Genomic DNA, 27,437 nt, shown 5'->3' with positions numbered 1-27,437 from the left:
GGTTCCTTGGGATTAGCCCCCTGAGTGCTAGGGGCACTGCTGATTTGGATGATCTGAGCATCTTTCGTTCCCAGTGGGCTGAGCCTGAGGGTGGAAGGTGTGGATTCTATTATCCTGTGATCTTTAGACAACTTAATGTTTCTCTGTGGGACTTGGCTGCCTCCTTCATAAACGGATGTCCCTGATGCCCCTGCCTTCCTGCTGGGGGAATGTGTTATGTGGTTACGCCTGAGAAATTGTTTCGGATGCTAGAAAAAAGACGGAGGGGGTGGGCATTCTGTAGGGGAGATTGTTATGACTGTTTAAACTGCATTAAGCCCCAGTCATTTCCTGAGCCCTCAACAGAACATAGAATTACACAGTTGTGGCACCTGTGGGATGTCTAAATAAATAATAATTAATGTTGAAATGTTGTAGAACTAATATATCTTTTAAACTGGATTTGGCTTCTTTACTTCCTCCCAAAGGACTTCCTTGATTAGACAAATGCTCAGGTCAGTGGGATTGTGGTAGGATAACACCTACTTTGCTAAAAGGTCTCTGGATACCTATAAATCAGCTTCTGCTTATGAGAAGCACAGAGTGCATCCTGCTCCTACCCCCCCCCCCGCTTTCCCACCCGGTGTCTTGGACTTGAGCTTAACAGTTTCCTCTAAAGATATGTTTGAGCAAACCAGCTCCAAATGCATTTATGAAGGGATTATTTCTTTTAAAAATGTTTCACATGTAAAGCAAAACTATTCTGGATCTTTGTAAGGCAGGTCCCCCTGGGGTCTTGGGCTCTGTAACTGAAAGCTGTTGCTGTTAGTGGGTATTTGCTTCTGTATATAGGAAGCATATTAAGTATCATTTCAAGTGATTATTGTCTTTCTTCTGATATTAGGCTATCAGTAGTATCATAATATTAACACATTTTTTTAGTGCCAATATATATGTTAGACATGTCAAAATCCTACTAGCACTTCTTGCAGGTAGATATTATCTCACCTTTGTACAGAGGATGAAATTGAGGCTTTCAAAGCCATTAGCTACCTTACCTGAGACCACCCACTCAGTAAATGACTAAACATGTAGCATGTCCTAGGATGCAGACTACAGTATTTGATCCACAGCTTCTCACATGTGGGTGGCTTGATCAGGAAACTTTGTATGAGTAAATTTTCCATTGTTTATAACAAATTATTTGAGGCTGGGTACTTTATAAAGAAAAGAAGTTTATTTAAGCTACTAGTTTTAGAGGTTCAAGGACCTGGTGCTGACATCAGCTTGACTCTTGTGAGGCTATCATGACTGATGGCACTACACTGGCAATAGTCTATGTGATAAGACAGAGAGCCAGAGAGGCTGGAGAGGGGTCAGGCTTGCTTTTTAATAATGACCTTCTCATGAGAACTAACAAGGGTTTCATGGGAACTACCTCATTTCCTTTTGAGGGTAGCAATGTCAATAACCCATGACCTTGTACCAGGTTTCATTTCTTAAGGGTTTCACCATCTCTCATCCTGCTCTGAGAACCAAACTTCAACACATGAATCCTTAGGGGGCGTGCTGAAACCATATCTGCACCATGGCATCCTGGATGAGCACACCACAGTGGCTGAGCACAGCCCTCTGGTTTAGTGAACCCAGTTTTGAAGCTAAGTGCTGTCCTTGACCGTTCTCTCATTTCCTTCTCTCTGAGCCTCAGGTCTTCTCACCTGTAGAAGGGGGCATAATAATGCCTCCTTCAGAGCATGTTTGAGAGGATCATATGAGTTTCTCCAATTTCCACCCTGCTCAGTACTGGCAAGTTGTAAGCAGTTTGACATTATTGAGGCTTGGGAAGATCATGGCAATGGGTGAGACTAGTGTAAGGGACAGCATGGTGATAGAAGAGACAGGAGAACTAAAATTACATTTCTGGAATAAATGAGGAAAAATAAAAATTGTCATTATAATTTAGCATTCCAGGAAATAAAAAGTCATGCCAGCTATTTTGCAGATGAAATAGGCTGGTCTAATTCTTTATCAATCCTCTAGTTTCTGAGCTGTGTGGCAGCAGGAATGACTTTGTCAGTGGCATCCATTTTCCAAACACCTTTAACATGACAAGAGGATGTCCTGTAAATAATGCTCATCAAATGAACGAACAGCGGAACCCAAAGCTTATCACAGTGCCCTGTACCCAGGAGTTGGGTTGGTTTGGATCTGGTTTACCTTCCATTCTTTAATTAGGAACGTTGGAGATGTTTTTTTTTTCCTTCCCTCTATTCCCAAGTTAGTTAATTGATTCTTTAAGGACACTGAACTCCTCCATGGACCTATATCTGCTTTATGGTTAAAGACACTCATTGAACCCAATTATACAGCAGACACGAGTCTGAACATCGGATTAGACATGGTATCTGATAGCTAATGAGATTAAGCACTTTGAACTCAGAAAGGCTGCCAGGCACATCCCAAATTCAGTGTAACAAGGGTTCATTATTTCTGTGGCAAGAGTGGCCAAACCTTAGGACAGTGTAAGTTTCTTCAGTTATTCCTAGGTGGTTCTTTCAAGGATGTGAGGAAAATGTGCTCCCCCACCCCCATTCCCCGCAAAGCTGTACTAGTTGATGCTCTGAATAAAACCATAGTGTGTGCTTTGAAGCAGTAAAACGAGTTGGAGCTGCAGGGCACCCTATCCTGCCCTGCTAGCCTATCCTTGGGAAGTCCTCTAGATTAGGTGCTGGGACTTAAAGGGAAAGATTCACCATCTCTGTGTGTGGTGTCACTGATGACTTCTGGCTCTTATGTTTGGCCCTTTGGTCCCCCTGAGTGCCCAGCACTGTGCTGGTGAAGAGGCAGAAGCTGCCTTCTGTAGCTCAGAGAACTTTAAGCCAGTTGAGGAGGCAGCAATTTTAATTCCCAGGCAGCTGAGAGTCAAAAAGACAAGCTCAAATTAGAGCAATTTCATTGATTTTTCTTTTCTATCTGGCCCCCAGCCTTTTATTCTTCAGTCTTTAATTACTCTTCTAAAGGAATTTTACAGCACTATTTGAAAAAGATATTTATAAGTTTTTGAAATGGGAACTCAAATCACCCAATTCTCTGGGAAGGCTATTTAATGTTCCCTGGTTTGGGGTGGTGTTGAAGGGAGGGGAGCCCTGAGGGGCAGGCCAAGAAAGGTCTGAGTCAGCAGGTCTTGGACACCTAGAGTTCGGATTGATCCAGAATGAATAATTCAAAGGCTTTATTTGTATGTTGATTGTGGAAGAATCGATAACTTAGAAAAATTAATAGTCTTCTTTTCCTATTGTGCACAGTTTAAAAAAATATCATGCCATTATTTTAATTGTGCCACCTGCCATTTCAGTGGCAGCTGGATTAGGCAGAGCTTGAATAGAGTGCGTGCAGAATTCATGTTGTAAGAGCATGGGAACAAGTTACCTGCAGAGGTGGAGTGAGCACTTTGGCCAAGGCACACACTTGGCTACACTTTTGACATAAAACTAAAAAAGGCTTAAATCCTCCCTGCTGGAGGATCTGCTGCTGACATGCCAACAGGGTTAATTTTTGCTCTGGGGCGTGGGGTGTGGGGCATGGATGTGGGGCATGGGGTGGGGGGAGCCGGGGTGGGGAACTGGATGCCAATGAGATGCAATTCCTCATCCATGTCATTGAAATTTTCATTTCTCCTTCCTGACCCTCTTCCCTCACAAGCAGGGAAATGGCTCCCCATGATCTGGGAAGGTGCTTTGGAGCAGTGGTTTTCCTGAAGGTTTAGGGTTTTCATCGGGGAATGGGACTCAGCATAGATTAGAAGTTTTGATGTTATTTTTATGTGACAGCTTGGCTAAGCTATATAGTGCCCAGTTTAATCAAACAATAGTCTGGCTGTTGCTGCAAAAGCTATTTTGTATTTGGTGGTTAATGTGTAAAATTAGTGAATGTCTACAATGCGTAAAGTACATTGCCCTGGATAATGAGGGTGGCCCTCATCCAATCAGTTGAAGACCTTAAAAGCAAGAATCCAGGTTTCCCAGAGAAGATATTCTGCCTCAGGACTGTAACACACTCCTGTCTGGGTGTCCAGCTTGCTGGCTGCCTGATGGCTTTCAGACTTGCTATACTCTACAATCATGTAGACCAAATAATTGGGTGATTTGCGTTCCCAGTTTTTCTTTGCCTTGTCTTGTTCATTTTTTCCTCCCTTCCTCCCTCCCTCCCTCCCTCCCTTCCTTTCTTCCCTCTTTCTTTCTTTTTTGTAACTAGGGATTGAACCCAGGGTACTTTACCACTGCAGTACATGCCCAGCATTTTTTATTTTTTGTTTTGAGACAATATCTTGCTAAGTTGCTGAGACTGGCCTCTAACTTGTGATTCTTCTGCTTTAGCCTCCTGAGTCACTGGGCATGCACAGTTTCTTTAAATAAATAAATAAGAGGAAGATCATGTTGTATATATAATAGGATTATATATATATATATATATTAGAATATATAATCTTTCTCTCTCTCTCTGTCCCTCCTGTTGGCTCTGTTTCTCAGGAGAACCCTGACTGATAGACAAGGATGCTGGAGGCCCCCTCCTACCTCACAGAGGTCTCTCTGAGTCTCCGTCTCACACACAGCATTCATGGGGCATAATCACACATTATCGATTATTCCCTGTGTCGAAGGTGTGAGGTTGTCTAGAGTACAAATGCTCGTACTCTCTTGGACACCCGGAGAGCAAAGGAAAATGCTGAAACAGGAAGTATGAAGGTATCAAGAACAAATATCTCCCTGGTTCTTCCAAGGAGGCCAAAGTAACTAGAATAAACTCCAGCAACAGACAGTGCACACAGCTTTTAGAACTGACAGTGACCAGGAAATACACCTAGAGGAAGACATTGGGGAAATAGGTGTGGATGGCACATACAGCATTCTGAGCTATTGGTTGTAGGTCTTCTCTATTCGATGAAAACTTTGTTTAAGTGCCAAATTATGAGGATGCCTTCAGCGTATCAGGTCTGGGTCCTTAGTTTGGGATGGTAAGGAAAGTGAAATTAATTATCCCCTATAAGGGATCATCAAGAAGCAATCCAAGAACAATCTCTAAGACCTTTCAAGAATTATGACCAAATAACATAGACATTATCAAACCTCTTAGAAGCCTGAACACATGCTTCTGGATGTGTGAACTGACATGGAATGGTTGAGGGATTCAATGTTGCTTGGAAGAAAAGTGGGAGGCAGCTGTCCTCTTTGCATTCCACAGTGAAATATGTCCAAGAGAATCTTTTCTGCATCCTGCACTGAGGTGGAAGGGGTACTGTGGCCCCTATTCTTTTTCCACTGTGGTTGGTCTGCCTTCTCCAAGGGGGGTTAACATTCATTAGCTTTGAGGTCTTTTATAAACTTGGCCTTTGTTACCTCCTGAGGGGAGAAGGATTTTATATCTGGGCCATTCCAGATCATAAATTACTGAAGTGTTGTGTGAATCTAAAGTCAGCCAAAACACAGAGAAGCTGCAAAACAGGTGCCTTGATAATAGCACCCTCACAGTTAGGCTTATTCCGCTAAGTGGATTGTACTGCTAGGGTAAACTCCAGATTGAATTAAGGCTCTTCCCCAGGTAGCCTTTTTTAGGACTTTAATCAGGGTCTGCTATGGGTCAAACCTATGGAGTAGCATTTATCTCTATATGTGCATTGGGAGCTTCTGTAAAAACCCTGAGAGGTTTTGGAAATGAAGACCAAGGCATTTTTTATGCTTTTGGTGAATGATTAGGTCACTTTGGGTTAATCAGATGGTATCATAGTTTGAGCCTTAAATATGGTAAATGAGTAGGAAGTGGTTTGAATAAGGCTCCAACAGATCATTGCCTTGTTTTCCTATATCAAATAGGTAAGGTCTCAGTACTACATGACTGGATGGCATCTCTATTGCTTTACAGTCTGCAGAAGGGTATTTTGGGCAACAGTGGACCCTAGCTAAGTATCACAATGGTCCCATGAGGTTATGTCAGCACCCCATAGCCATCTTAGTTTAGGTAAACACACTCTGATATTCTTACCATGATGAAATTGCCTACTGAGGTGTTTCTCTGATTGTGTCTTGGAATTAAGCAATGCATGACTGTGTATCTTCAGCTACACAAAATTATAAAACCTGCCTTAAGAGCATTTCTACTTTCTGCTCTCCTGTTGGTTTTATGTTACCTTGTATACTACCTGAAATTCTTTGAGAAGCAGACTGAGCAGTAGAGGCACAGGCACACGTGTGAGCCTCAGCATAAGCCCTGCATATGTCCACATGTGCTCTTTTGCCCAGGATCCCTGTCCACTCACCGTGTTTGAGAGTCTCGATACAGTACTATTCACTGTGATTACAGCCTTACAGCCAACAAACACGTGGAAAACACCAAGATAAGACAGCCAGGAAATGAAAGCCTTTAAAAAAGAAGAAAAAAAATTTTTGTAATTGTAGATGGACAGTATACCTTTACTTTATTTATTTACTTTTATATGGTGCTATGGATCAAACCCAGTACCTTACACCTGCTAGGCAAGTGTTCTGCCACTGAACACAACTCCAGCCCATGAAAGCTTTTGACATGCTCTAAAGTGTACAAAAAAAGAAACCAAGTAGCAGATCACCGTGTAACTACATGGATGACAGCTAGCTAAATATTCAGGAAGCAGGGAAGCACATTTTCAGTGGCAAAATTAGGTAGGAGCTAATGATCCGTAGAGGCCTTTATTCTCTAAATTTGCTAAAGTTCATGGTAAAAAGAAAAAGCGACGGTAGATGTTCTTCATCCTTTTGCTCCAGGTCTTCTTGGAAAGGAGGGAATGAGACCCTCTTTATTCCTCTTTGCAAGATTGTTTTCAACATCCTAGACAGGAGGATGTTTGTTCTATTAAGAAAACCCCTCTGGGCACAGAAATTCAATCTCTTTCTTAGTAACTAGTTTATTGGACAATCTGAAAATTCTTCTATCTGATATGATTCCTTTCTATAGAAGTTTAGTTTGCTTAACTCATTTTTATTGACTATAATATACATATAATAAAAGCATCAACATAAGTGTACAATTTACAAATTTTTATAAATGTACATAACTGCTGTCCAGTATCTCAGAAGTCTCCTTTTTGCCCCTTATTAGTCTATGCCCAACTCTCAAGAGTAGCTGTTGTCTTGACTCGGATCAACACGGATTGGTGTTGTCTCTGACCTTTATATAAATGAGATCACATGGTACTGTTTATATTTGGCTTCTTTCATTGTTATCTGTGAAATTCATCAAAATTGTTAGGAGTAGTTATTTTTTAAATTTATTTTAATTTGTTATATATGACAGCAGAATGCATTACAATTCGTATTACACATATAGAGCACAATTTTTCGTATCTCTGGTTGTACACAAAGTAGAGTCACACCATACATGCACTTAGGGTACCAATGTCCATAGGAGTAGTTATTTTTTACAGTTCTATAGCATGTATGTATTTGTTCTGTTGGTGAAAATTTGGATGTTTTTATTTGGGGGCTGCTGTAAATCAACTATGATTCTGGTTCTCGTGCCTTTAGGTGAACACACATCCTCATTTCTGTTGGGTAAGAACAGGATTCCTGTATGAGGTGTTCGGATTTTGTGGATACTACCAAGTACTTTTCCAAAATGATAGCAATAATCCACACTGACTTTAGTAGTAATTCAAAGTTATAGTTACTGCCCTTCTTTCCCAATAGCTGACATTTAAAAATCTTTTGACCATTCTAGTAGGTGTGTAAAGGTATCTGTAGTTTTACTTGCCTTTTTTTGCTATTTGTTTTGTACTTCTTTCTTATGAAATCCCTATTTCAGTGTTTGCCTAGATTTTTCTTATTGATTTATAGGAGTTGTTCTGGGAAAGTCTTTTGTCAGGTATATGTATTTCATCTATCTTTTCCCACTTTACGACTTGCATTTTAACTCTCTTAATGGTGACTTTTTATGAAGAGAGGTTTTTAATTTTAATGAAGTCAAATTTATTTTTGTTTTATGTGCTCCTTAAGAAGTCTTTGCCTACCCCAAGGTCTTAAAGACATTCTCTTCTAGAAGCTTTATTGTTTTACCCTAGAGTCCATCTGGAGTAGAATTTTTTTATATGGTACTGGAGCCCTAGTGCCATATATTGAGAGGACTGTCCTTTCCCCCATCCCGTATGGTGCCTTCATCATAAATCAGATGACTGGGTATTTGTCTGTTTCTAGACAATCTATTCTATCTCTACTTCAAAGTTTCTATGTAATCAGTTTTAATTACTGTGACTTTTTATGTATTGATATTTAGTCCTTTGATCTTCAAAATTATTCTTGCTATTCTTGGCTTTTTTCATTTCTACTATAAATTTTAGAACCAACTTGCCAATTTTCTATACACCTACCCACCCACACACGCCCTTCCAGGATTTGGGGGTATATTGTTTTAAATCTGCAGAGCAATTTTTGGAGCATTGGCTTCTTTCCCTGTCAGCCTGAGCTGATTTCTTTCTTTTTTTTTTAATATTTATTTTTCAGTTTTCGGTGGTCACAGCATCTTTTTATTTTATGTGGTGCTGAGGATCAAACCCAGCGTCCTGCACATGCCAGGCGAGGGCATCCCCAGCCCCAGCCTGAGCTGATTTCTTCATATTCGGCCTTTGGAGAATAGCGAGGCCCGCTGCCCTGCTCCACTGGGGCTTTGCGTTCCAGGTGGGAGTCGGGATGCATTCCTACTCCTCTGAATCTCCTCTTTACCATCTCTGCATTGTGCTGTGCTTTGGGAAGGTGGCTGGTTTGGATCACTGCAAATGGGCTCCTTTACCTTTGGCTTCTAGTCAGGTTCAGTCACTGGGAAGGCACCTGGACAGGTCATCAAAAGAAGAGTGTGAGGTCAGGGGCTTCACTTCTGTGCCCTCCACCAAGCAACCTTGCTCTTCTGACTCCTCCTTCTGGCCCCTTCAGTCTAGGGTGATAATGGCTTCTCCCACATTATCACATTATTTCCCAGCACCTTTTAATCACTTTGTTAAACTCTCTCCAAATAATGCAGTTTGAGCAGGTCATCTGTTTCCTGCCAGGACCCTGATTACTACAGAAGTGGAAGATAAAGAATGTGCTGAGTAGATTTTAAAAAGAGCTCAGAGAATGAAGACCAGTTGCACCAGTGATGCCCTTGCGGGGGTCTGCTGGCAACACGCACCTCTGGCTGAGACTGCCTAGGCATAGTGTAGAAGCTCGGCCTTGCTCTTTCTGATATCATTTGGAATCACCAAGTGATACTTTATGATTTAAAAAGTAAGATTAGTAGTCTCATAGTGCACCCGTAAATGACAACAGTGTTTTAGCATGAGTTATTTTTTCACTTTCTGACTAAGTTGCTAATGGATGCTGCCGTGTTTGTACTCCAGTCTGAGAAACATCCACAGTACCGCCTGAGGATGTTCGAAGACAAGGTGAGAGTGTCAAGCTGAAACAGTCTTTAAAGTAGTAATAGAATTGCTCCTATTTGAAAAATTAGAATTGAACCATTTCTGGGGACAGCAGCCTCAAGCTACTGTGAATGAGAGAGAATTATACTAATTCTTTAGTGAGTCTTATATTGAAGTCCTTTAACTCTTCTTTTGACAGTTGGGTTATTTAGTTGTCTGCTTTAGGAATTAATTTTTGGAATGACATCTGTAGTGCTGGTAATGAGTACTGTCAGCCTGAAATAGAAATCATGTCCAGAATGTCATTTGATGACAGTAGTAATTAACCTGGATCACACATCAGATCGTACAGGCAAATATGATGGTATAAGGACGGTTTGGTGTTTAAAATGAAAATGCCAATAGCAAGTAAAACAGGTTGTCAAATAGTTTTAAATGAAGTTTTACCTTCTTTAAAAGGTAAGTAATAAGTAGAATTCTGCCATGATCAGCTTACATTTTAGTGGACAGGGCTGCTTATGTGTTCTGGTCTGTGTGTGCCTAGGTAAATTGTGATTTTGGGTTTCATGATCACTAGTGTAGCTCTCCGCCAGCTGCTCCCTTAAGTTACTGTCCAGCTACCATTCATGGGGCATCCCAACCCTGCAGGTCATATACCCTAGGAGATCACAGAGCCCCTTATACTAGAAGGAGCAAAATGGTGGCCATCAAACATGTTTGTCCTCGTGTTATTTATTTTTAAAAATTGTCTTAAACTGGAAAATACAAATAAAAATATCTCAATTTATGACTTTTTTTTTTAATGGATGACCTGAGAACAGTGGGTCCTTTATTCTAGTATGGTGACAAATGACTGTGATGGGGGCATGTGCTTAGTTGGGAGCCATGATTGTCATCTGGCCAGCTTCGCTGGGTTCTGTGACTCAACCAACCTATGAGGCATGTGTTGGTATGTGTTCAACACATCAGGGATACTTCTAGGTGCCAAATGGGAATAAGAGAAATAACTGATGTTTCATTGTTTATCATTGATATCAGTAGCCCTAAGCTCCAAGAGGCCAGAGAACTTGTCTATTTGTCTCGGTATATACCCAGTATTTCATGTTTGTTGAATTGAGAGGAAACTCTACCTAGGAAGATGAAACTGGTGACGTGCAGGACACTTAAGGGGAAGGCTGAATGCTGGAGAAAGACACAACCTTAGATAGGGCTGAGGGTACAGGGTGAGGTGCTGGCCCAGAGAATGCAGTAAGGGGCAACCTTGAGTGACAATTCAAATAAAAATCTGTTGGGTTAAGAGACTGGTGGGATGTAGAAGAGAGAAGGAAAGGATGAGTCTAAACTGAAAGAGCCGCAGTGCCATTAATCTCCAGCCAAGAGGGTGATAGGTGAAAATGACAGGATCCCTCCCGTTCTCCCAGTCCAGACCGTTGGACCTGAAAGGAGCCCAAGATTTAATTGTATTGATTCAGTGAATGCTAGTAACCATACTCAGGATTTTCCCCACGTTTTTAATCCCAGAGCTAAGACCATAAAGAACACAGTCTCTGTGAACCTGGAGTTGACAGCAGAGGAATGGAAGAAGAAATATGAAAAAGAGAAAGAGAAAAACAAGACTTTGAAGAATGTCATTCAGCATCTGGAGATGGAGCTGAACAGGTGGAGGAATGGTAAGGAGGAGTGGAGAGGAAGGAGGGGGCCCAGTGTGTGCTTTCTCTTTCCCCGACTGCTGGCCTCCTGGGAGGCACTTGGGAAAGGGCATGATGGCGGAGCTTGGTCCAGTGGGAACAGCCTCTGTGAGCAAGCAGCTATTTTCTGATTTCCTAGCCCAGATCCACACCTGCATCCTGTCAGTTGGCTGGCACACACAGTGAGTGTGGCTAGGTGGCCATTGGCAAGTTTGGCCTGATCTGTTTCCAATGAGACACCCTGACTGTTGCTGTCCTCCATTCTGGTAGCCATTTCTGAGGCGGGTCGTGCCTGAGACTTTGTGGCTCAGATTGCTTTGGACTAAATAAAAAATCTCCTCTCTGATGAATTATATCATTTCTTTTGGGTTAAAAGCCACCATTGGCAAACATTGGTCTTTTTTTTGCTTAACTCACCATCATGCTCTTCTTTATCAAAGGCAAAAGCAGAGACCCCTAAAGAAGCCCAGCCTGTGCTAAGATGGATTCTTGTTTCGTGACCAGTTTTCCTTTTCCCCCCAAAACATTCTCTGTGGTTTGTTCTACTGGGAGAAAATATCTCAGAGAGCTGACGTGCATTGGGTGGGTGGGTTGTGGGTGAGGTGTTAAGAGGGGTTTCCAGATCCAAGTGCAGACAGGTTATTTTAGTGATTTTTAACACTGTGATGGAGGTTAGAAAGTAGAAGAGTTTCTTTTTTTTTTTCTTTCTTTCTTTTTTTTTTTTTTTAACTGAAATGAGGCAGGTTGGTGTGTGTGCATGCAGGGAGATGGCAGATGGTTGGAAGTTTTTCCTCAGACCCTCTGCTGCCGTCACCAGCATTTATTTCGGGCACTACAGCAGACCTGAGCTCTGGGTGTGTTGGAGCTTGGGGGCTGTCATGCCCGATCAGGAGGTACTGCACCTGTTTGTAACTGCCGAGAGAGCAAGCAGCAGATCATCTCATGCTTGTATGTTTGCTTCTGCTTTTTGCTAGTAAGGGTGGGGTGTCAGTGAGCTGCTGTTTAATCCAAAACAATTATGTGGCAAACGAGGATTCAACAAAGGATCAAAAAGTGACCTAGTAGCCTAAATAATGGGTTGCTTCTCTTTTCAGGAGTTTCTAGCTGTGCATGTGTTTTGAAAGCTGCTAGAATAATTGAATAATTCAGCACCTGGTGGATGATTCCTTACAGTTTGGCAGAAGTAGGAGAGTGGGGAGGGGTGGAAGGGAAAATGGGGAGTGGCCCTATGAAGCGTTGTTTTATTTCTGGAATCCTCTTGGGTCAGTTCTCTGTTGGATGACTGGGACATTCAGTAAAGCCTTTTGGTAAAGTGTTGGGGGACAGGGCTTGGAAACATTGTCACCTGGGCAGTTAACCTGGTTTTTGTTCACCCTTTCTCGTGCTGCCTTAGGATCCGCCTCAGCCTCATGTGCCTGGCTCCCCAGTGCCAGCATCTTTTTGCATGCTCTATCCTGCTCTTGGCCTCTCCACTTAGCATCATTCTATCTGGTACCCCAATTCATCCACACTGCATATCTACTCAGAAATTACCATTTTTGGTGCCTTTTGTCAAGACCCTACATAAGCCTTTAAGTTACATAGTTTCAGAAAAGGAAGACATGATTTCTGGCACATAATAGATCTGCAATAAAGGCCTGTTAAGTAAACGTGTATTAATGAGGGTGCTGGAGATTAAAGGAGGGTGGGCCATTGGGCCCAATCTCTCTTCTGCCTGGAGATCGCCATCAATAAACATGTGGTGATGGTCTGTGGTGCATTTCAAGAAGGGAAACTGCATTTAGCCAGGAGTTGTTACCATTGGGGCCTGATGGAGGCTGAGAAGCCCATGTGGGCTTCCAGGAATAAGCAGTACAGAGAATAGATCTGAGAGAAACGGCAGTTAGGTGGCTGAAACAGAAGGTGTTAGGTGGGGGTGGGGCGTGGGTAGAGGGAACCAAATTTATAAGGGTCTTGAGAGGAAGGGCCAGTGGGGAGGTAAGGGATGCACTGGTCTGAGGTGAGCTTGGAAGGGTAGGTGGTGCTGTTCCCAGAAAAGAGTTGTCCTGGATCTTGGAAGCAGTGAGAAGCCATTCAGGGTATTAAGCTGTAGTGTATATAATAAGATCTGGGTTTTTGAAGCTCCATTGGTCGTGTAGGGGAATGGGCTGGAATGGGTAGAGAAGGAGCTACCCATAGGATGAGATGATGGCAAATGAATTGGGAGGTATGGCAGGGGAAGGGAGAGGAATGCATGGACCCATTGTACGCTCTATCCTGCTCTTGGCCTCTCCAAGGTGGAAAGTTAGCAGGGATTGGTGGGAATTGGCTGTGGGCCTACTATGAGTGCACAGCTATCTCAAGCACTCACAGCACATCATGCGATGTGCCAGTGGACTTCACATACACAAACCAAGCCAGGCTTTCATTATGTCTCTGGGGCTGGGTGTTGAATTCCCAAGCCCAGTAGCCCTTAAGGTCCTGACAGGTTAGACAGCTCCCTCCAAGGGGACTCAGTCTCTGGTAGACCAGGATCTAAACTGGAGGAGCTGGTCTGGTTCATGTTATTTCTATTGTTGGTGCTGCCTACACGTGGAGCTAGCTAGTGATTGGTGCCCAGGCCAGTGAGATGAGTGTGAAAAGTACCACCCCAAAGAAAGAAGGGCCTGGAAGCCCTTTGGTGTCCTATGTATCAGTCCTAATTCCTCCTAGCTAAAGTCGTGAAGGTGTGGCTGGTGTGCATAAATTAGAAAGCTGGGATAGGGAGTACAGGAGATGCAGTACCCTCCACTCAAGCCAGAGAGGCAGGATATTGCCAACTTTCTTTTGAAATTTGACACACACATTGGTTTTAAACCCGTAGGAAGCAGCCACTAATTTCCCTTAATGTTTCCCAGGTATTGGGGTCTGAACAAGTAATGGGCACCTTGTCCATTGTGTGTCCTCTCCCTGGGAAAAAGCCATCTTTCCTTGCATGGTGCATTCATTATTTAAAAGCTTCCCTGTACACTCTATCTGTGAGAGCCAGGAAGGACTGCAGTTGAGTGTGTGCATATGTGTGTGTGTGTGTGCACCTTTTCCTACTTGCTATCACAGATCATGAAGTAGCAATACAGGGAGGAGGGAATCAGTTGCAGAGAATGTAAATAAAGAAGGGAGACTTGTCTGATCCAATGGACAGTGATAGGACTGTGCCAGGGGAGGGGCAGGCACTGCCCATGTGAAATATTACTGTTACATGCCTAGAGACTGGTCTGAGCTTTTCTCCCCACCGCCACCTCTACCAGTACCAATTTTGTACCCTGGTAGCTTGATGGGTATGATAGATTGTATCCTCCAAAAATTCATATGTTTATATCCTAACCTCCAAGGTATTAATATTGGGGAAAGAGGCCTTTGAGACGTGACTATTTCCTAAGATTTAGGGCCCTTATAAGAGTCCTGAGAGACCGTGCTTCTCTGTTTTCTGCTATGTGACGGTTCAATGAGAAGATGCCTTCTGCAAGTCTGAAAGAGGGTCCTCACTAGAACCTGACCATGCTGGAACTCTGTTCTTAGACCTCCAGCTCTTGAATTGTGAGAAATCATTTCTGGTGTTTAGAAGCCCCAAGTGCATCTGCATCCTACTTTGTCACAGCAGCTCTGACTGGGCTACTCAGAATGCAGGCAGGGCAGTTTCTTCCTCAGGGCACAGCTGAGCCTTGATTCTCAGACCAGGACTTGTGACTCATAGGCTATATTCTGCACAAGCCTGAATTCATTTATGACATTGTCTCTTAAGGCAGGATAGCTCTGGGCATGTGCATGGTGGCTTAAGGAGAGGCCACACTCTGTTTTTGTAAAGGCAGGCTTTTTACGCCACTGTCCTGGTTTAATTCTGCAGCGTGCCAGTTAAGGTCCTTAGATTGCAAGCCATAGGAATTGACCCTATCCCAGCTTAAGCAAAAAGAGACTGCATTAGAAGAATAGGAGGGAGTCACAAAATCCAAAGGTCAGCTGAGGAACCAGGTTCCACAGGCAGAAGCTGGGCTTGGTACATACTAAGATCTCATAGGGGCCAGGCTGCACCTGGAATGAATCCTCTCCAGCTGTTTTTTTTTCCCGTGCTTGTAGTATAATGTTGGAAGAACAGAGACCCTGGATAGAAGAGGAATTCTGCGCTTGGTGGTGGCTTGGCTGGGGAAGGATAGGGTACTTTGATAAATTGTCTGATAGAGACTACATGCAATCCAGGGAGTAATTCCTCAGAAAGAGGTTGAGGTGCTGCTATGAGAATGGATGTCAAATGATTGAAAAGCAGCACATGGTCACTGTAATTTGCTAGTGACATCTTGTGGGCCAGTCTTTCATCAGACCTAGAGGCTCTGTTGGCACTTGACCCTCAACGAAATATGCTTGCCTACTTTCTTAAGGAACAGATGGATGGGGCGAGACAGTTGCCAAAAAATGGACTTCTCCTTTTAAAGCTTTGTTGATCATATGTGTGGGAAGGACTTGAACAATCCTGTATATGGGGATAGATGTAGATAGGTGGATTCAGAGTGAATTATGGCTTCCTGGTCACCCCTATCTCCCCTTCATCCATCAAGAAAACTCTTGACAGGAGTATGGGGAGGAAGGGCTGAAGAGTAAGGACATGATGTTCAGAAGTGGTTGGGTCCATCATTCCCTTGGCCGCCAGATCAGACTTTATCATGCTCACCTCTGATACTCTGAATTTTGCATTTAAAAAAGAAAGAAAAGGAAGAGGAACTTTTTAGTAGGAGTTGAAGTCAGGAAAAGAAGGACCTGAAAATCTAGGTGTCAAAAGAGAGCAGGGAAATGACCTGACAATCTGGTGCATCTGCCGAGTCTCTTCTCTTGAATAATTAATATAAGATTAAATAATAGAGTGGAGGTAGCTTTACCCCCATCTGCAGAAATCATGCAAATAAATTATTTCCTCCCAGGCTGAGAAGGTGTGGAAGAACCGGTCATCTCTAAAGTAGATTTGTTCTCTAGGTTTAAAACCTGCCATACCAACAGGCATGGTTCAATAACTAGATAAATCTGTAACTTCTAGTCCAATTTGGGGCTTTATGGAGCTTTGGGACCAGAGTTGCTGGCATGCTATTTGCTCTCTCAGCATTAAATCTGTAGAAGATGCTGGCCGCCTTCTCAGATTCATGATTATAGTGGATCCATAGAAATCAGCATTGTGTTTGAGATATCTAATTTGCCAGGCCCTCTTTTCTCTTTTTGAGAGCATAACCAAATTGTAATAAAAATACTGACCGCTTGGAGAACCTTGTGGCCTGTTCAAGAGGCCCTGAATGTAAAGAGGGTGGGAGTCCCAGGTGATCAGTTTATTAGAAAATTACTTTGGAAGGGATTAGAGAATGTCTTAAGCTACTTACAGTATTTTTAGGAACTAGGGTGAGGGATGCTATTTGTATGCAAAATAATCTCTTAAAGGAGTGCTTTTTTTTTTAAACCTCACGTTTATATAATGACATCTTTTAGCCAGCTGCTCTTACCCATCTGGCAACTTAAAGGTTTCCTTTTAGTTTCTTTGATATAGAAATTACTTACTGTTAGGGTTGCTACTGGGCCTGTTTAATTGGTATTAAAACGAAACACCTCGTTTGCCAGATCTGCAGTGGTTTCTGGCGGAAGCTGTGAGTGACCAGCAAATCTCTGCCCTGGAGTTGTTGAGAGAATGCAATTACCTCTCTATGTTCTCCCGAGGTTTTAGGGACTCAGCTTATGAAAAGGATAACTAGCTTGTTGCTATTTCATGTGTGAAATTTTAATGAATTCCTGGCAGTCTAATGATTTTCTTTTTTGGAAAGAAAATAGAAAACAACCAAAAAAACCTATTTTAGAATTTTTAACTAATAGACCTAATGAGAATTTTTGATTAGTCTATCATTCTCGTCTATTGCAATTGATGGATTTCTATTTTTTGTAGAAACATTATTTATGCTCTCTGGGGGTTTTCATTTTATAATTAGAATGCTCTGGAAGCCTTATAGGTATGCTCCAAATGAGTGCTCCTGTGTAAACACAAATCTTTTTAGTCCTTAAAGGTAATTACATCTGACAGTAGTAAATGCCAGAATGCTTATTTGAAGAAGGGTAAGGTTTCTGGTGGTGGGGGGAAGCCTTTCAGTGTAGAAAATCAGATGCTTTCCAGTAGTATAAGCTCTTTCCTTACAGATAGCAGGCATGCGCCTGAGGGTCTAGGCTAAGAGATATCAACCTTTAATGCAGAGGGAGAATAAAAAAAAGTGCTAATTTTTATTTGGTGGTCCTTCTCCCACTAGCAGATTTCAGGGCATTATTCCTCCAGGGTTTGTTTGCAGCTGTCTTCCTCATTACAATCAGTTATTTCGTAATCACCTAGCGGGGGCTTCTCCGGAGACTCGGTCCACTGCAGTGCAGGGAATATTCTTGATTAACATGGTGAGATTGCCATGGAGACAGATTGCCTGGTGTCAGGTCTTGCACGGTGTTGGGAATTTACAGTCCCCGACGTCTTTGTGAGCTGGACAGTGCAGTTATCAGGGGTGCTTCTGGAAGTCATTTTCTCGGTCCTTTGAAGGGCAGTGGTATTTGGGAAACCAGCTCTTGGTTCCTCTTTGGGCAGGAGCTGTGCTGCTTTTGTTTGTGAGTGTTGCTGCTTTGTTCTTCGCAGTCTGAAAGGCTGCTGCAAAAAAATAATCCTGACTGCCTGACCTTTAGAATACAGACTGGCAAGAGCTTGCTGTTTAGATGTAGCTTTGTGGGAGACATGTTGGTGCTTTGATTCAGAGAACTGTTCAAGAGAAACCAGAAAGTCTGCTGTGGACTTCAAATATTGTTTTAATAACAATAAAAATAAACCAGAAAGAGACTTGCATAACTATATATATATATATATATATATATTGTGTGTGTGTGTGTGTGTGTTTTCCCTTTTTGGAACTGAGGTCCAACCACAAAGGTATTGTGAAAACACTAGAAACACTAATCTCAGAATAAGTAAAAATAATAATTTATCTGCCAAGCCTAAAATTTTGCACATTTGTCAGGAAGAAGCGGAGGTCTGAGATGGACTTTAAACAATAACACCTTTTCTGCTTTTTATATATACTGTCTTCATCTATCTTTAGAACAACTATGATGAAGGCATTATTATTACCTCTCCTATGCAAGAAGCAATCAAGAGGTTAAGCAGAAGTTTGGCTTGTGAGTCATTAGACCTGTAGCTTTAGCAGCTGCCAAAGAACTGGAGGTATTTATGAGTGTTCATTGATCACTTCCAGGGTCTTGTAGCTGCATTGACTAGCTTGTTGGACCTCAGTAATCTAATTCCTCAATGGAAGAAGAGTGCAGTTTTAGGGAGAGTTAGACCTATGACTTTTGGCCAGAACAGGTTACATGCTGCTAAGATCACAGAGTTCATCCCTGACCCCTGTCTGCCCAGATGAGTCAAAAAACACACTGGCAGCTCCTTAGTTCACCCCAGCCTCATGATATCAAAGCATCTTCAGCCATTTGGAACCAAAGAACACAGAGAATATGGGAATATGTCTTTTCCAGATGCTTTTGTTATCTCTTTCGTGGGGTGACTTGGCCCCTGGATAATATTTTTATGGTCTGGCTGGTTTCTGGTCCAGTACAGTTAAGATTTTTCACCTTCATCATGCTTACGTGGGAAGATCAAATTCATAGTGCAGTGGATTTCCCTGTCCCCAAATTTAGCAGCTCTACCTGAAAAGATAGAGGTTCAGTCAGGAACTAAGTAGAGGAAGAACATTTGCCAAGTGTTAGTGGGAGAAGGATCCAAGTTAGAATGGAGGGGAAAGGGGACTTTAAAGTTTTAATGTATGTTCTGTGTTACTTGAGTTGTTTATGTTGATAATGTGTCCTGAATTATTTGTGTGGCTAAAAAATGTCCTTTAATCCGTCCATCCATCCATCTATCCATCCATCCACCTTACTGCTTTTTATGGCCCATGGATTTAGCCGACTGAGGAGAATATAGATGTTTAATTGGATGAAATCCAGTCTGCACACTAAGGTTGTTGATGGATGTTTTAAGTCAGGAATTGGAACTGAATGAAATATTGATTTGGTTCAGGTTCAGTTCAAAGGCTACTCTTATATTCTGGTTTTGTTTCAGGTCAGTAATTTTAGAAAAACTCTCAGGTATGGTGCAGTCTAGTTCAAAAGGGAAAAAAGAGTTGACTCAGGTTCGTATTCAGCAAAGCAATAGTTTTTCCTTCAAATTGCTGCTTCAGATGGATCTGTGATACAAAAGTGAAACCATGGGGTTAATTTTACCAGACATTGGGACCTATGTACATACCATTTTGTCATTATCAAGTGAAGTAATGGAATGGAAAGCAGCAAAACTAAGCCATCACACAGTGTTTTGTTTATGTTGAAGTAAAGTGTAAAGTGGGTTCCTTGAGGCATGAGACATAGCATTACTGAAGGCACAGATTAGGATCTGTTCTACTTTTTTGTTTTTAATTCTCTCTGGTTCTGGGGAGTTTGCCTGGGGAACTTTCACAAGATGGATTTTATGGGCTGAGAACCTGAGTGAGGCATGGAACATCACAGACACTCACTGGCTGTAGTGAAATGAGTGTGAAGTTGGTGGTAAACATTGTGATGGAGAAGTGTTTGCTTTGGGTTTGCTTTCCAAGTAGATACTTGAGAGACACAGTTGAGCTCTGTGGTTTTCATTGAATCTGTCTCCATGCACTCTGTCTTTGCAAGGTGATTTTCTTGTTGGTAATAGCCATTGACCAGCTTAAGAATTGTACCTATTCCTCAATTTGCATTGTCAAATTTGGCAGTGCTTCCTCTGAAGGCCCTAATAAACACTCCTGAGCAGACTGCGAAGTGGTGGGAAGGTTCTTTGTACCATATTCTGGATTGGCTGTTGTTTTCTTTTCCTGGACTACCTGACATCACAGGAAACTATTCTGCTTGAACTCTCTAGCAGAGCCAATTAATTCTGACTTCCTAGGGGAGAGTGGAGCGGTGGAAAGTGTGTTCCCACAGTGCTAGTCGAAGCCCCCCACTTCTTCTGGTAGGCTCAGAGATTCTCAGATTGGGAGGATTTAGGGCCTACAGTGTTCTATTTAAACAATGGTGTTGTGCTCCTTGATTTGGCTGTTTCTACTAATGGAACAGTAACATAATTAATTGGTAATTAGCATGCCTCAGAGGTCTGTTTCCCTTTGAATCTGTCACTAGAGAGAATGTGATTCTAAGTAAAGCCTCAGCATATTTCTCAACAAAAGCAAAGTATGTGCAAAAAATTTGAGGCATTGCTGCAAATTGGATTAGTTAAGAGCTTGTGTGGTCTGTGGAACCAGTAGGCAATGCATCAAGGAGGAGGGGTAGTCTTCTTCCTCAGACTAATTTTGGTCAATTAACTCTGACCTTTCTTATCAAAGAAAGAGCACAGAATAACTTTATACTAGAGCTCTTCCTCTCTGTATTTTTCACCAGGAATGACTATTTTTAGAACTCTTCCTGGAGAGTTGAAGGCTCAGTTTCTTTTACGTCCAGCGCCCCTTGGCTGTGTTTTGCAGGAGAAGCTGTGCCTGAGGATGAGCAGATCAGTGCCAAGGACCAGAAGAACTTGGAGCCCTGTGATAACACGCCCATCATAGACAACATCGCTCCTGTTGTTGCTGGCATCTCTACAGAGGAGAAGGAGAAGTATGAAGAGGAGATCTCCAGTCTCTACAGACAACTGGATGATAAGGTCTGTAGCCAGAGGTTTACAGTGCACGGGTGCGGAGAGTAAAGATCCCAGACAGTGTCAAATCTGTGGAAATATGTATGTAGGGTTACAGAACAATCTTGATGTTTATCTTCCTAATACTTCCTAGATCTGGATCCCACAGGCTCAGGGAGCTTGGTTCTTGTGAAATGGGAGTTTAATTGAAAGAGCAGGATGTTGGCTTAGACACAGGCAGGTCCTATTTAGTCTTCACCTCCAGAGATTGGACTTGGCTGACCACTGTGTGGAAGAAGGGGTAGGTGAGTGTGTGTGGCCTTTGCTTGTGTGTATCTTTCTTTCCTCCCTTGGCCCATCCCTCAACAGTTGCCCCCCAACTAGGATCAAGGATGGCGGCTCAACAGTGAATTTAATCGTACCTCTAAGGCCCTGGGATGGGAAGCTAAGTGCCGACTGATGGTTTACTTCATTTGTGAAGCTGTTTTCAGAGGCAGTTTATTGAAGTAGTTTGTACATGCTCATTGGGGATGTTTAATTTTATGACAAACTTTTGGGACTCAAATAGTCATGTAAATGCATAAGTTGGAATAGAGGAAAAGACACCTTGAAGAACATGTATCATTCATTCCCAATAAAGGTCGAGTTAGAAATCCCAGAGGCATAGGAAATGAAATTGGCATTTCATGTGATCTTGGCTTATTGCCCTTGGAATATTCTAAATCCTTTCAGTTCTTTTCATCAAGGTTGCTGATATTTTTAGTCTGATTTAATCTTTTCTGCTGTGGTTCAGCTCAGAGTGCTTGGGTACACCTCTGGCTTGGATGAAACAGCTTTGTTATGTTAAAGTCACCATTAATCTTGCAGGTCTCTCTCTTTGGGGTAAAGCTCAGAGCCTGCCATCACCTTTACAAGCTGAATGTGACTGGTTGCCCGAAGGAAGCTAGTTCTGCTTGTTTGTGATTCTGGGAGTTTGCATTATAACCACAGCATTAAACTAGGGTCACCCCTTCCCTGTTGAATGGCCACTGCAGGTTTGGCTAGAAGTCCAATGTGCTATATCCATTGCACCATAGTCCTTCCCCTTCCCCTTCCCAGAACAGTCTTAATAAAATCTTCACTCCCTTGAGCGCGGGGTCACTCGCCCTTCACAGTTTGGACATACAGTCATCTTCCTTTTCTACCCAGTTTAAGTAAAACCTGAAAGATAAAATGGAGATAACTAGTAAGTTAAAAGTTTATGCAATTTCTTGATTTCTCCTAAGAATTTCTGCTGTTTAAATAGTCAAGACAGTTAGACTATGTGCATAGTTTTTCCTGTTTTATGATCAATGGGCTCAAGGAATAGTTTTAGGAAACCACAGAGCATCTTAGGTGAGATGAGGACCTGACTCCACGTTCCAGGCTTCTGAGAATAGATGCCAGCCACGACTGGAAGTGGCATAGTGTGCCTTGGTGGCTATAGAGCTTTCATTGATTAGCGTATCTGTCATGTAGCCATGGGAACTGAGCCCAGAGATGAGAAAATGCTGTCTGAGACAGTCACTTAGTGACCAGAGAACTGGCTCGAGGATCTCTCTCTCCTTATGGCTGGCCTAGGGCATTTTCATTTTTCCTTTTTACATTTTTGTTGGTGCATAATATTTATATATATTAGTGGGATTCACTGTGACATATTAAATCTTGCTTATGGCATAATTTAGTCAGTGTCATTGCTGGGTATCCGCCTTTTCCCTTCCCTCCTCTCCACTGGTCTTTACCTCTGACTGTCCTACTGGTTTCCCTTCTAGTTTTATGAGATTCCCTTTTATGCCCTCCAGCTTCCACATTTGAGAGAAAGCATACAACCCTTGACTTTCTGAGGATTTCTCCCATTTTATAGACTCTCTCTCATGCTTTTAATTGTTTCCTTTGTAGTGCAGAAGGTTTATAATTTGATGCCTTTCTGTTTACTAATACGTGGTGTTGTTTTCTGAGCTTTAGGAGTCTTTTTGAGAAAGTTGTTGGTGCCAACATGTTGGAACATTACCTGTGTTTTATTCTAATTTTGCTTAACATGTTGTTCTGTGGTTTCATTTATTTTTCTGAAAATCACAATTTTTTTTTTAATGGCTGAAAAAACTCCATTGTGTATATGCCACATTTCCTTTTATCCGTTCATCTGCTTACAGACACCTAAGCTGCTTTTATAACTTGGCTATTATGAATGGGTATGCATGTATTGCTATAATATGCTGACTTTAATTCTTTTGGATAAATACTAAGGGGCAGTAGAGCTGGGACATACATAAGGTGGTTTCATTTCCAGTCTTTTGAGGAACCTCCATACTGATTTCCATAGTGGTTGTATTAATTTACAATTCCAACAACAGTGTAAGGGTCCCTTTTCCCCCATGTGTTTGCCAGCACTTATTATTATTTATATTCTTGATGATTTCCATTCAACTGGAGTGAGATGAAATCCCAGTGTAGTTTTGATATGCATTTCCCTGACGGCTAAAGATGTTGAACATGGGTTTTCATATATTTGTTGGTCATTTGTATTTTCTTGAGTAATGTCTGTTTAGTTCACTTGCCCATTTATAGATTGGGTCATTTGTATTTTTGATGTTAAGTTTTTTGAGTCTTTGTATTTTGGATATTAATCCTCCAGTGGATTTCTCCCATTTTGTAGACTCTCTCTCATGCTTTTAATTGTTTCCTTTGTAGTGCAGAAGCTTTATAATTTGATGCCTTTCTGTTTACTAATACGTGGTGTTGTTTTCTGAGCTTTAGGAGTCTTATTGAGAAAGTTGTTAATGCCAACATGTTGGAACATTGACCTGTGTTTTATTCTAACATTTGCAAAATTTGTTTTAATTCCTGGATCTTTAATTTATTTTTGAGTTAACTTTTGCCTAAGGTGAGTGGCGGGGATCTAGTTTCATTCTTCTACATATGGATATTCGGTTTTCATAGGGCATTTTCTAATATGTCATTTGCCTACAGCACATGCCTTGATAGCCTGGCAAAGCACACAATGTGAGGATAGCATCTGTGGTCCACTGTAGGATGGTACTGATAGATGTGGGAGCGAACCGAGCCCCAAAGCCTCAGCCTTAGAGGGACCAAGGCTAGTGGTCTGCCCCTAGTAATTCTGGGCCAGGACTGCCTGATCATGGCTTATCAACTGCTGTTCTTATGTGACCTCTCAAAGGTTCTAGAAGATATTTCTAAGCTTCCAATGATGAAAGTGGTTAAATACCTTAAGAATACATGAGTTGGGGCATGGCGTCTTTATGAACATTAAATAGTAGAACTCAAACTTTCTGGGTCTAGGTGAGACATTAACCCAGGGTAGTTACATGATTTATCCAAGTTCACATCACCTACAGGTGGTGGAGCTGGAACAAGGTTATGCATCTTCTGATTCCTAATCCAGTGCTCATCTCGTTTTGGCCTGAGCCCTTTAAATGAGAAACTGGTCAACCCCGGTGAATCTATCTAGGCTACATTGGGAGGAAGACTACTTAGTTTCCTCTTTGCTGCCCTCTGTCCCCCTGTGCTGTGCCTCTAGGGACCTAAAGACAGGTATCCCCAATGTAGTGCTGGGTGGTAGAAAAGCACACACTGTGGCATCTGGCCTGCGACCCATCAGGCCTAGGACAAAGCCCTCCTAAGGGTGCTTTTCTCATCTGTAACACAGGGTCTCTAGCTCTTGCTTCCAAAGCTAGCAGTGGGGATTTCAAGTCTCTGGCACGCAGCAGGCGCTGGGTAAATATTAGCTCCTTCTATTTTGGTCTTCTGGGTTTTGTTTGCTTGAGGGAGAAGCCACATCATCTGTGGTATTGAAGCGGTGGTGATGCCTAGGGGTATCGAGAGCAGTTACAACGGAACAAATTGGAGTTGGCATCCTCCTTGTTCCTAGTCACCTCTTCAATCCTACTGTGCTGAGGTGAAATAAGTGTGAGCAGAAGTGTAATTTGATTACTTATTACACTAATTACCATTGCAGGGAAAATATCTTTATAATTAAGGTGACCAGTGACCTTTTAATAACCATGATCGACCTTTTAATAACCAGTTCCCTATTTGTGGAGCTCTAAGTGTCATTTCATATATAAGAAAATTCAATATCTGAAAAGTGCTTTGAAATCTGCTTTCTGTGGACTAGATCTGAGTGAGCTTACTGTCCTGAGAGATATGCTTAACCGTAGAGCAAATGCACAGCAAACCTTATTCTGAAAGTTTTGAGTCATTTAAAAAATAATCACAATTGACTACACCAATTTCTTAGAAAATTGCCTTAGTAAAGTGTAAATGTAGTTTAGGAACTGTCTCTAGTGCAAATGATGCATGTCCTTTATAATAATCCTTGCTCTTCAGCCTTCCAGGTAGGGACTAGAGGCCTAGGTTTTTCTTTGTACCTTAAAAGTCTGAGTGTCCCAGCTTGTCACCTGTGAGGAAGGAAGTTTGCATCTGAGACAAGCATGTCTCATCTTTGAGATGAGCACAGTCTAAGAACAAAGAGCCCACTCCCTGCTTTGCTTCTTTTGTTGTTCCTATCACTTGGAGTGTTGTTTATTTGTCCTGGGGGAGAGATGGCGGCACCCTGATGTTAAACTCCTGGGGTCTTTTATGTTAAGTTGTTTAATATTTATGTGCGGAGGAGCACAGATACAATTGCTCCTGGTAACTGACAAGCTAAGTTTATAAGGTAGAACAGAAAATATGTCCTACAAAATAGTCTGCTAATTGGAGAAGTACCATTTTGAGGCCATTTCACCCTGGTATAATTTCTCTAATTCTCCTGCCAATGATCTGGTTTGGGGAGAAAGGTCATCAGGATTTTGCAGAACCATTATGAAACATGGATGTAGAAAGCTTGGTGGAAAAGGGTCTTTTTGAGTAGTGGAGGAAAACCAAAAGATGAAAACCTAAGAAAAAGGAGATGCAGAGTCTATGCTGTCGATTTTAAAATGTTCTTGGTCTTTGTTTGTGACAATGAGTTCACCTGATTTACACAGATGCATTGACCCCACCAAACAGGCTGGGAATTTCCATGGAAAACTGATGTTCAAGGACCCAGGCACTCCAGTTCACCCCTCTTTGCCTTACCTCTGAAAAAAACACTCTGAAAAGGCAGAAAGCATAGTACAGGGTGTTTTTAAAATCTTGTTTTGTTTTTTAATGGGCTTTTGGTGAAAGCACATAGGGGTGGGACCTGGTACCAAGAGAAATCTAATAATACTGAACTGGATTTGACTCTGGGGATAGACCAAAGAAGTGTTATCAAATAGGATTTTTCTCCTATTCCTAAGAGAGAGGCAAATATGGAGCCAGGTTGTCATTTTTCACAGGCTGTGCTTAAAATTTCCTTTGAAATCATGAAAATAGCCCGTGAAGACAGTTTCTTTTGCAGTCAGGCGTCATCGCTGGCTGCTTCGCCTGCACTGGGGGTGGACCGCATCTAGGGACAGCAGAGGTGTTTGTGCAGCATTGAGGGGTGGCAGTGGGTGGCCTTGCCTTTGTGGCAGCAACACCTAGTGGCAGGAAATGCAAGTGAGAAGAGCCAGATGCCTTTCTCACCAGTGACAGCCTGGGAAAGCAAGCATCAATGCCGTTGGATCCCCAGCTGCCTTCAGGGTTTTTTAAAACTGATAAGAAAAACAAGTTCCAATCAAGGAGGGAGGTCTGCTAGTGCCCAACATGAACTTGCTAGTAAATATTTTTAAAGTCTTAAGTAAAAGCCTCCATGTGAAAAGATGTGAAAATGCTGGTCTTTCCTCCCCGTCGCATGGCGGCTTTCCTGGTCACTGATGTGTTTGACCAGATTTGGGACATTGATACATTATGGTGCCGATGGTTGGAGATTCACTCCCTTATTGTTTGAATTAGGAATTCACTGTCAACATCTTTGTGCCAGGAAGGATTTCTCCAAAGTTCCTTTTAGTTCCCAAGCCCTAGTTTCTCTGACTTCTGGGAGAGCAGGGATTGGGTTGAATGCATAGGATCTCGTACTTCTCAGACTATTCAGATATTTCACCTGGCTGGGAAAGGTGGAAGAAGTATTCTAATTCCCCAAGGTCCCAGCACCATTTTCCGCATCTTATTAGCAAGCCCCTGGTTGGCATCCAGGTGTCCGACTGTCATCGGGAAACCAGGATATAAAAAAATGACATAACTAACCAAAAAAAAATTCACCATAATGTTTTGTTTCAGGATGATGAAATTAACCAGCAGAGCCAGCTGGCTGAAAAGCTAAAGCAACAGATGTTGGATCAGGATGAGGTAAAGACTACAATAAATTCTTTTATATAGAGTTCTTTTATTATTCTTTGTTGTTGATGTTTGTTCCAGAAATTTAATTTGTAAAGAATTTTTATTTTTAAATCACTGAATCATGTGGAAATTTCTTGGTAGATTTCCTTTCAATGCCTGTTAAAAGCTGATTGGGGCTAAATTTAGAAAATAAATGTCTGACTTTGTAGAGCTCTGGGGTTTTGAGAATAAGTAACTGCTTGTTACCATCGGTCCTGGAAAAGCAGAGATCTCTCTCTTGGTAGTTAGGCAAGGGTGGTTCTATTTTGCTTGGACCCAGCACTCAGGGGTCCTGCTATTTTAGGCTATTTTGAATCTGCATATCAGCTGGCTTGAGTCTTAGGTGTAG

General features: G+C 42.1%; 1 protein-coding gene across 1 annotated transcript in view; it reads left to right on the top strand.

Moving 5' to 3' along the window:
• Positions 1-27,437, top strand: part of Kif5c (kinesin family member 5C) — a 136,935-nt gene that overhangs the window by 77,961 nt on the left and 31,537 nt on the right. The window contains exons 11-13 of the mRNA XM_027938012.2: positions 10,922-11,070; positions 20,640-20,815; positions 26,990-27,058. Of these exons, the coding sequence (XP_027793813.1) occupies positions 10,922-11,070; positions 20,640-20,815; positions 26,990-27,058 (394 nt within the window). The remainder of the gene's footprint in view (positions 1-10,921; positions 11,071-20,639; positions 20,816-26,989; positions 27,059-27,437) is intronic.

This window comes from Marmota flaviventris, chromosome 11 (genome assembly GCF_047511675.1).
Source record: "Marmota flaviventris isolate mMarFla1 chromosome 11, mMarFla1.hap1, whole genome shotgun sequence".
NCBI lineage: Eukaryota > Metazoa > Chordata > Mammalia > Rodentia > Sciuridae > Marmota > Marmota flaviventris.
The sequence above is the reverse complement of the archived record's forward strand: the minus strand, read 5'-3'. Positions and strand labels throughout refer to the sequence as shown.